General features: G+C 36.3%; 2 protein-coding genes across 2 annotated transcripts in view; one reads left to right on the forward strand and one right to left on the reverse strand.

Moving 5' to 3' along the window:
- Positions 1-3,137, forward strand: part of LOC121726768 (fasciclin-3) — a 170,714-nt gene extending 167,577 nt beyond the window's left edge. The window contains exon 16 of the mRNA XM_042114259.1: positions 1,880-3,137. The gene's annotated coding sequence lies outside the window, so the exon portion shown is untranslated. The remainder of the gene's footprint in view (positions 1-1,879) is intronic.
- Positions 3,138-5,844: 2,707 nt separating this feature from the next.
- LOC121727056 (acetylcholine receptor subunit alpha-like) lies at positions 5,845-10,330 on the reverse strand. Its single transcript, XM_042114734.1, has 5 exons — positions 10,259-10,330; positions 9,648-9,970; positions 9,189-9,344; positions 6,953-7,244; positions 5,845-6,528 (listed from the first exon to the last, which is right to left on the reverse strand). Exons 1-5 carry the CDS (start codon positions 10,328-10,330, stop codon positions 6,331-6,333), a joined length of 1,041 nt encoding a protein of 346 aa, XP_041970668.1. The 3' UTR covers positions 5,845-6,330.
- Between the last annotated feature and the right edge of the window lie 503 nt (positions 10,331-10,833).

Raw genomic sequence — 10,833 nt, forward strand, 5'->3', positions numbered from 1 at the left:
GCGGGAAAAGGCGCGCGGGTGACTTGTAGTGTCCATTAATTGTAGTGTTTTTTAGGATAACTTTCGGAAGCTATTTCTCAACATTTTGGTACTGAGTGAAAAAGAAAAATCAATATATCAAAATTTGGCAGGAAGGCTTAATCGCACCCCGCATTATTAATACATATTTAAATTATAAATTTACAAATATACAAAACTTAAAAAGTCATATGTCGGCTATCACTACAAAATAACTTCAAGACACGTGCTAACTTGCTAAGCCTGTACGAAACTACCGAAGTCCGAGATCTATCCATCTAGCCAGTACTTGGACAGAGCTAGTGGTTCCATGCTACAATAAGGAGCCTACTGACTCTCTCACTCTAACTCAGGCCACAACTACGAATAATAAAAACTAAGGAAGAGTAACTGTGTCAAAAAATTTGTCCACGAGTCTACAAAATGAGACCCAAATACATGCATACTTTATGCATGTATTCGGTACACAATTTTGTGTAAATATTATAGAAGTGACAATAAATTTTATTTCAACGGCTCTATTTTGAGTGTGTGTTTCGTTGCTATTGCCATATTTTAGTGTGCAAAATTTAAAATTCCAAGTCCATTTCCAAAATTTTGGTTCCCAAAATCAAAACGGTTGAAGTATGAGAGTTACGTTTCCTTATAGTTTGTGCGTTTTAAGATGATATGGGTGACAGTTTACATATTCCTTGCTACGGGTTTTTTTTACAAGAAAACAAAAAAATCAAAATGTAATAAATTATATTCCATCTACAAAAACAAATGTTTCCTATAATTGTAAATGAATAAAAACGAAAAGTTGCTAAATGCTAACTTATTAATATAAAATTATAAATATTAACTGTGAAAAATTATTTTTACGAAAACATTTGAAAAATATCAGATGCATAAAACGGAACCATGTCAATAGAGATTGACTCTGTTGAATCGAAATCAAATCGATAAAAAAGGGCGGCCATCTTAAATCGCCGGCACCACTGAAATGTCAGTACGAAATCGATAATTTCGATTGCAATTCCTTTACGAAGTGATTCGATATTTTTAAATTATCGATTAATGTTTGTTAGGTAACTTCCCTACTATTGTCAATTATAATGTGTCACGCATATCATCATAAAACGCACAAACTATAGTTTGTATTATTTGTAGGTCCACAAGCTATCCCCCTCTCTCTCTAGCACTCTACTAACGTTGTTGCTTATGTGCCAGTAGTGACACAGAGAGCGCGGCCGGCCAGCGATCCCGGTTGGCGGCTCTGGGCGCGAGGATGAGAGCGGTACTGCCACGCAGCAAGGACAAGGTGCAAGATACCGCCCCGGAGACTAGAGATGAGGTAAGTGGTTATCAAGGAGGCTAGGGTTATAGGGTATTCAAAGTTATTTAACTCTACCTAATATAAAAACCTAACTAGATAGCTTGTTACGAAGTTACATAACAGAACTGTTCTTGTTGGCTTACGATAGGTAACGATGATTGCAATTAGGCAGTTGTTTACAGAATGCACAATCAAAGGGATTACAGACGAACTAATGCTCTCTATACTTTCCTGATCGCCCTGATATGCCCCCTTGATATGTGGGAAAGCCTTAAACTTAAATCAATTTATAGATTTTTTTAGCAATTACATAACAGAAAATAATGCGTTTGCTAAGCATAATCGTTGAATAAGCGGCAGAACAACGCTTTAAATATCATATTATAATTATACTTTCAGGAGCAAGGAGACGAGAAGAAGAGCGTAGTGTACGCGGAGCTGGCTCTCAGCGAGACGGTGGAGAAACCCCCGCCGCCGGCCACCGAGTACGCCGAGATCGTTTACACACAGCAGCAGCCAGCAGCAGAGACGAAGGAGTAGACATATCGCGTACGGTAGAGATTACGAAATAAGGCTGTCTGTTTTGCAATGGAATTGAGATATGCTGACGAAATGTTATGTTGAGTTTTGCAAAAGTAAGAGCTTGGTTAATTTAAAATCAAGAATGAGCAGCAAATAAAAAAAAAAGAAATCTAAACGGTCTTGAAGTACGACTATAATCTGAACTCTATATTTTCTCTCATTACTATTTTTGCAAAATGATAATGCCATCTGACGTACAGAATGTAGAGATTGGCCATAAAAATTAAATCATACTTAAAACTTATTTACAAAATTCTTTGAATAAAGTATATAAAATTTATGTCGGAGTGTGCGTTATATGTGTGTTTTATATTAAGGCATTTAATAAAATATGTTAGTGTAAGGAAATGCGAATTACAAATTAGTAGAACATCAGAAGAAAATGACAGTAACATTTTCATCCACCGAAATATTATTGTTATTTAAATGTATATTATTGTAATCGATATTGAATTTTATTAAGTTAATATATTTTTATGATGTTAACTTAAGAGTAGGGCAGATATATTTGTATTTTTATTTACAGTAAGTAAACTTATTTTGACTTTTGTGCATTTAAGTGTGTTGACCAACGTATTCAAATTACTAATATAATTTAGGTAACAATAAAATGAATTTCAAATCAAAATTCCTGGTAGCTAAATTTAGATATACTCGCTTATTCGATATTTTAATGTTCAAAATTAAGTTTTAGCACATTTACAATAATATTACGTTAAGTAGGTTGGTATCTTCCTAAGCCATTTTATTTATTTTAAATATTGATATTATTACCTAGCTCTGTATTTTTTTTATAAATCACTTGAAACCACAATACTTTATGTGTAATATTCTGAATAGGTAACAAAAAGCTATGTGTTACTGATTTGCAAAGTTTATCTAAAATCCTTAGAATAATTTTAGATTCTTGCTTTTAATACCTCGATCGTGTTAATCACAGACACAATAGATTTTCAATTGTTTGCAGCACCCGGGTGCTGCTTGGGTGTTGATGGGTTAAACCTTATAATTATTATAGGTATATAATGTTCGATTTACACGGGTGACTAACGAGTCGATTTTAGTCGCGCGGCAAGTCACCAGTCGAATCGCCTGTCCAAGCCGAATCGCCACCCCATTTACACATTCTACAAAAATCGCCTGTGCCGTCCGAGATCTCCGCTATGTATTTGCAGCAAGCGATCGCTTGCGACTGAGCGTTTGCACGGTCGATTTTAGTCACCAGCCGCATGCGGCCATTGGCCGCACGACTTTGGGGCTTGCGGCTTTAGTCGCATGCGGCGTAGTCGAATTGCCATTTAGACGGTCAATTTTCGCCGTGCGGCGTAAATCGTGCGGCTTTAGTCACCCGTGTAAATCCAGCATAAGGTAAATTCAGAATACGACACTTATAGAACATTGGAAGGTACAAATATTTTATATTAAGTTGCGTTGTTAGTTAGCGCTTTGTAATCCGTCCATATAATTGTTTAATGTTTATATATACTTAATTTAAGGTGCTTTTCTCAGGGTTACCACAAGAAATTGAATCTTAGGGTTGCCAATGACAAAATCATATTAGCAACGTTTTACCGAACTTAAATAATATATAAGACTTATTTACCGCTTTTCATTCTAATTGCACATCATACAAGTATTAGTCTAATTATTATTATTAATAACATGAAACTGTCTGAGTACGCACAAAATACTAATAATTACGAGTATTATCATATTTTACTCAAATTAAGCTCATTGCCTGAAATGCACACACAATAATATTAAATTGTATCAGAAATTGTACATCACATTGTATGTTTGCAACATATTTCTAAAAAAAAATATTAAGTATGTTTTTTCAATATTCTGTGGTCTGTGAGTAAAAAAATATATTTTCTTAAAATCTTTTCGTTACAAAAAATGAGGTACGCCAGGCGCGTACATAAGTTTTTGGTAAGGAAAACATTTGATAGAAAATAATAAACTTATAAAAACGGTTAATATTTAATATATTATGTAGCTAATAAGCTAGCTTAAATAAATGTTATTAAAGTCTTATTTGATAACGAATTTCTCATTAGAATAATCTCAGTACCATATGAATATTTTATTTAATGATAATTTTTTATGTAACATAGATTATGTATTGTATACGAATTTGTGAGCTACATACAATACTGTACTTAAGCTTTTGTGTATGACATATTTTGATATTAATAAACTTTTTATTCCTAAGCTTGTTTTTTGTCTTATTTTCTTTCTATATTCTTTATGTTTCTACTTTTTATTTTTACGTTGCGTTGCGATTATGGAGTTGCAGTGGTGGGAATGTGAGGTGGGACTATTGCCGTTTAAAATAATACCCCCACATTTTTTTTCTTAAATTATGCATCCAATTTGTTCTTAATGATCTATTAATTAAGAACATAACTGCATTCATAACTCAATACCTACGTATTTTTTGTGGGTGTGTGTATTTTTTTCACAAATACTTAACAGCGTCCATAATATTATATCATGTTAACAATTTATTTATTATACTCTCCTCTGTCTACATGTGGATTAGATAAGATAATAAATTTAAAAACAACTCCCTATTTAATCTTATAACTGTTAGAAATATTATAAAATACAAAATATTAAACTAAGAGAGACCACCACCGTTTGTTTCTGATATCTATGAGCGTATTTTTTTTATATATTTAGACTTATCTACATAAAAAAAAGTTCTACATAATAATAGGTAACTTAGTTACTTATATCATCAATACTTTTCGCAGCGCAAGCGTAATAATATAATTTTATGGTAAATTACCTATTATTATTTGCCACTTTGGAATTTTGCAATCTTCGGAAGGATCTTTAATATATTATTTTCATAATAAAACATAGCCTATGTCCATCACAAAGGATATAGCTTTCCGTAAATGACAGAATTTTTAAAAACAGTTCGGAAGTTTTTTAGCCTATTCAATACAAAAAAAAAACTTTTCCTCTTTATCTATTCTATTCAATATATTAATACGTGAGCCAAAAACTTTGTAACCCTTTTGACGAAAAATGGGGAAACGTAGGTGAATGAAATTTTGCACAGTTATAGTTTATATGGTGAAAGAGTGCATCGAGCTAATATTATTTTGAAATTATGCTTTTATCATACATTTTTTTAACAAATAAAACATTACTCACACTACACACACTAGGAAAAATGACAGATTTTTGAGTGAAAAGCCTATACATACGAATTATACTCTTTTATTTATAGTTGAAGTCTGTTGACAACAAGGTGACAAATTGAAAATGGGTTATTTTTTTTTATTGAATCTAAGAAACTATTAGACAATGCTTACACGGCCAGTCTGAGATCAGCTGAGTCCCAGAGACAAGAGTTGAAAAAAAAATGATAAAGTTAATATTTTTTACAAAATATAGGTAGTAGTCCTAATTTCGTTGAAATTAAGGTCGAATTTCGACCATTGGGCGATCTCTAGTATCTTTAAACGAGCAATTCTTGTATACTTATATATAATTGGAATCTCGGAATCGGCTCCAACGATTTTCATGAAATTTTGTATATAGGGGGTTTCGGGGGCGATAAATCGATCTAGCTAGGAATCATTTTTAGAAAATGTATGATATCTTTAAACGAGCAATTCTTGTATACTTATATATAATCGGAATCTCAAAATCGGCTCCAACGATTTTCATGAAATTTAGTACATATAGAGGGTTTCGGGGGCGATAAATCGATCCAGCTAGGAATCATTTTTCGGAAATGTCATTTTATTCGTGTTTTATCGAATACCGAGCAAAGCTCGGTCAAATAGCTAGTAATTATTATAGTATAGATAGACCATAGCTGTGGATATTATGTGAAATACTTTGGTCTCGTCACTCCCGAATGTTATTACTTATAAGGAAAAGGATACTAATGAAAAAAACTTTATAAACAATTGATTTTATTTTGTCTCTATCAAAAGAAATTCGACTTATCTTCGATCTCATTACTTCGTCGTATAAACTATTAATATCATTTTATTTACAATAATTTTGTATAATATAAACAGTGCGACGGACCGAGCAAACGGCGACGGTCGGAGTTCGAGTCCCGAACGTGTTACGTACTGCCACTGAGCCACCCCGACCATAGGCGTCCGACTTGTCGGCTACAAACATACACAATATGTTAACTGTGCGATAATGAATCGAAACGACTTATCGGTCCGACATTCGGTCCCGGGCGGAGCGACGTACGCAATAATTGAACCCACTTACGACAGAAGTCCAAGCAAAAACGGCAATTACACGCATACTTAATTTAACAACTACGAATTCCGACCAATATGATACTTATACAGTGCATTTATCCTATATGCCACTCAAAAATCTCCGCTCTCGAGATATTCTTGCTTAGGCTTCTGACCAGTGGCGGATTAACGCGGCGGCGGGGGGCGCGGCTTGGCGGTGGCGTACGCGATCTCGGAGAGGCGCACGTCGATGGGCGCGCGCTCGTCGTACAGTGTGGGCGCCTGCAGGATGATGCCGGCGGAGCCCACCAGCACCGCCAGTGTGAATATCCACAGGAACAGCCGGTCCAGCACCATCGCCACGTACTTCCAGTCCTCTTTCACCTGAAACAGGTACACGGTTTAATTAGAGAATAGGCCAAAAAAATTAAGACCTTACCAGTAACTGCAAAGTTAATTAAAAGTCTGGCAAATTTAGGAGTAAGGACCAATTAGGAGACTATTTAGTAAATCTTATATATATAAAAATGGATTTTCAAATGTGTTAGTCGCTCTAAAACTCGAAAACGGCTGAACGGATTGGGCTGATTTTAGTCTTAAAATATTCGTTGAAGTCCAGGGAAGGTTTTAAAGTGACACAAAGTTCACCAGGACAGCTAGTATTAAATAAAAGACTAGTAAAAACTCCCAAAGTCTCTAACTTGAACTTATTTTGGCAGCAACTTCCTCCTTGACACGCTTTAAATATACTTCCAACAAGCTATGGCTTGTAGTAAATTAAGCAACCAGTAGCCACGAAGATACTTACTCTAGTCGAGTCCTCCTCTTTGCGAGTCTGATCAGCGATGTAGTTGATGCCATCGATGGCCTTATGTATCTCGGGGCAGCGGTGCCAGCGGCGTAGCGCGTCGCACAGCGCGGGGGCGTCGTGGAGCCTGCAGGCGCCCGGCGCGGGGGACTCCGGCACTGAGTTGTCCTCCACGCCCATCCCCATGTGCCCCATAGATGTAGACCCCATGCCCCCCATGCCCCCCATACCGCCCATGCCGCCCATCGGCATGACGACGGGCGACCAACCCTCGCTGCTCACTATGCCGGCACTGAAACGTGATCGTGTTAAAATTAGTGGAGGAAGGAACGCTTTTAAGCCGAAGTTGAAAATGAATACTGTCATAGGAAAAGAATGATGGAGACTAAAACTGGAGATCTAAACTGTGGCAATGACCAATAATTAAAATCTTAAATTATCTTCAAACGAGCAATTCTTGTATATATACAGGGTGTAACAAAAATAAGTGATAATACTTTACGGTGTGTACGTGTTCCTTGTAGAGAGTTCACTGTAAAAGTAGCAGCACTGAAAGACCAAAATTTTTTTTCACTTTTGTATGGGGAAACTCGTGACGCTCGGGCCCTTGCCCATACAAAAGGGAAAAAAAATCGTCTTTCAGAGCTGCTACTTTCACAGTGAACTCTAACACCGAAAAAAAGAAAGTATTTCCTAGAAAAAATATATGCTAGCTAATCTAGTATTTAAGTATTATATCGAGTATATATAATACTTAAATACTATATAATTATATATATATATATATATATATATATATATATATATATATATATATATATATATATATATATATATATATATATATATATATATATATATATATATATATATATATATATATATATATATATATATATATATATATATATATATATATATATATATATATATATATATATATATATATATATATATATATATATATATATATATATATATATATATATATATATATATATATATACCGAGTACCGAGCAAAGCTTGGTACTCGGTATATATATAACATCGCTTTAAATCTCTTTGACTCTTTTTTGAGGGTGAGTAGTTTAGCGACTACCTATATGGTGTACGTTATTAGATCAGCAATCAATATGTAATTATATATATTACATAATTAGGTGGTTATAGTACCATCGAAGAGGTTGATTCCTAGGCAGTACAGACCAACGCTATTTGGTCGGATGGTTAATAATTGTGATCGGCAGGATTTGACGTAACTCGACCAAACTACGTACAGGGGCGTCTTTCCCTTAGGTGCAATGTGTGCGGTGCACACGGGCGCCGCGGTTCTAGGGGCGCCGAGCGCCGCTCGCACTTGGCGCGCGCCCGCACTGGCCGGCTGCCACGGCCCACGCTTTATTGACGAACGTAAAAAGAAAGAACAACGTAAGAAGAAGCTCTTCTTATATTTGTAGAATTACAGCAAAGCAAGGCGCGCCATGAGCGGCTCGGCTTTTGCAATATAAATATTATAATCTTTATTTTTCAACGTGAAATGAACCTTAAAACACATAAATGAAGTTATATTATTTGGTGTAATAGTGAGTGTCCTATCGCTCGTTTTTTTCAAAATCGGTAGTGGGAGGATTTGGATTTAGATACAAAAAAGCACAGTAAACTTAGAAAACAAACTGTGCCATGCTGGCTCTTCGGATGTAGAGAAGTTAGAGTTCTTTTTAATGAAATCGAATTAATACCGATGTTGTGATGATGTGATGTTTAATAAGTATAAAACATGAAATTTAAAGTAAAATTGAAGTACTAAGCGATATAAAATTTACGTTTTGGGGTTAGGCTTGTTAGGGTCAGTCAAGACTCAAGAGCACATCATGGTTAAAACCGAAAAAAAACTTCAATCTACAAACAAATAACAATAGGGTTTTGTTATCTATTTTATATTGGAGAAATTTGACAGTACCTATGTGGTAACTTGATGTGCTGTTATGGTTCGTCTGGTGGAACGAAAGAAGCCACGGCGTAGAGTCCTCACCCCTAAGCGACCGGACAAACTGTACTTTTACTTTGTACCTATTTCATTTTGACCGCGCGCGCGCTTATTAGTTGGCGCTAGGGTAATGTTTGCACACGGGCGCCACATGGGCTAGAGACGCCCCGGACTACGTAGGTCCCCCATATCTGCCTAGGAATCAACATCTCTGATAGTACTGTACGCCAAATTAGGCCAGTACTCACAAGCGGCTGCGGTGCGGGTCGAGGCGGTAGTGCGGTCGGCGCATGACGAGCAGGCGCGGCAGCACGTGGATGAACACGCGGCGGACCCACGGCGCCATCGTGTGCGTCTGCGGCGACCGGAAGTGCACGTTCAGCACCACCACCGTCACGCAGATACTGGAAGTACAGGATTGTTGAGGACTCTATTATCATTATATTATAATGATTATCCAGTGAGGGTCGTTTGTGTTTCAGCAAATTGAAATAGTAAGTTTTTCTGTAACAGCAACTTAAAATATGATATTGTTGCATAAATACTAAAGAACCGTCTATTTACACTCCTATACTAAGAATATAGGAGTGAAAGTCTCCAGACGGAACAAAATACTTTAATGCATGGCATTTTAACAAACTATTAGCACTAACAATTAATTAACATACACTAACGCATAAAATAATAATTGTAGATGGAGCTCTTACCTAAATGTATCAAGAATCATCGTGAAGAGTACGAATTTCCCGAGCAGCGGTACAACGAGCGACGTCGGTGGAATGATCTCCGCTAGCAGTAGGAAGAACACAGTGAGAGAGAGCAGGATGGAGATAGACAGAGATACCTTCTCCCCACTGTCGGAAGGGAGATAGAACACCAGCACGGTTAGGAACGAGATACCCATGCAGGGGATGATGAGGTTGACTGTGTAGAAGAGAGTTTTGCGCCGCATCGTTATGTTGAACGTGATGTCCAGATATGGTTCGTCGCAGCACGTGTAAAACTTCTCATTTCTGAAAACAAAAATTGACTATTTATCTCTAAATACAATTAACGTTCATATATTTTTTCAAGATTGATTTTATTTTTAAAGCAGAAATAGGATCAATATTGTTTCCAATTATAATACTGTATTTCTTATATCCAGTCAGTGGCGGATTTACAAATTTGCCGCCTGTAGGCTATTCAATTTTTGCCGCCCCTAAAACTGACGCCGCCATAGGCTCCAGCCTACTTATTCTATTGGTAAATCCGCCACTGTATCCAGTGGCTCTCCACGTATTTTCACTACTGCATCTCCTGTGCATCTACAATCTACAATGGTTAGATTGGTAGCCGTTAAAACACTCATTCTTGGCACTTCAAGATTTCCTTCTGCAAAAAATCCCATTATTGGCATTCTTAGTATTTCTAAACAAAATCTACGAGGATGACTGCCGATGGGGTACTTTTTCCACCTGAAAGCTCAGACGTACCAAACAGCCGGCAGATTCTCCGATTTTTTTCAACTTAATTATAACCTCTGTCCTAACCAATGGAACTTTGCAAATGATGTAAATTAGTAGACTTACAATACAGGCTGCAATTAAACCTTCCTGTCAAATTTTTTCCAGGGCTTAGGTATCATTAAGCTCTCTTAATGATACCTAAGCCCTGGAAAAAATTATTAAAAAAAAAATAACACTCATTTTTTTTGGTAATTAGACTCTTCTAATTACCAAAAAAAATGAGTGTTATTTTTTTAATGACATATTTTATCCCATTTAAAATCGTTGCAGAACGGTCACTCGCGGCGGTGGGTATGAGCGGGGCTGACGCGGGAAAAGGCGCGCGGGTGACTTGTAGTGTCCATTAATTGTAGTGTTTTTTAGGATAACTTTCGGAAGCTATTTC

Source organism: Aricia agestis, chromosome 5 (assembly GCF_905147365.1).
Source record: "Aricia agestis chromosome 5, ilAriAges1.1, whole genome shotgun sequence".
NCBI lineage: Eukaryota > Metazoa > Arthropoda > Insecta > Lepidoptera > Lycaenidae > Aricia > Aricia agestis.

Coding starts and splice junctions, on each gene's coding strand:
- LOC121727056 (XM_042114734.1), bottom strand. CDS start 10,330: ATGGGATTTTTTGCAGAAGGAAATCTTGAAGTGCCAAGAATGAGTGTT. Junction 9,971..10,258: donor CGGCTACCAATCTAACCATT/GTAGATTGTAGA, acceptor AGAGATAAATAG/TCAATTTTTGTTTTCAGAAA. Junction 9,345..9,647: donor ATGATTCTTGATACATTTAG/GTAAGAGCTCCA, acceptor CTGTACTTCCAG/TATCTGCGTGACGGTGGTGG.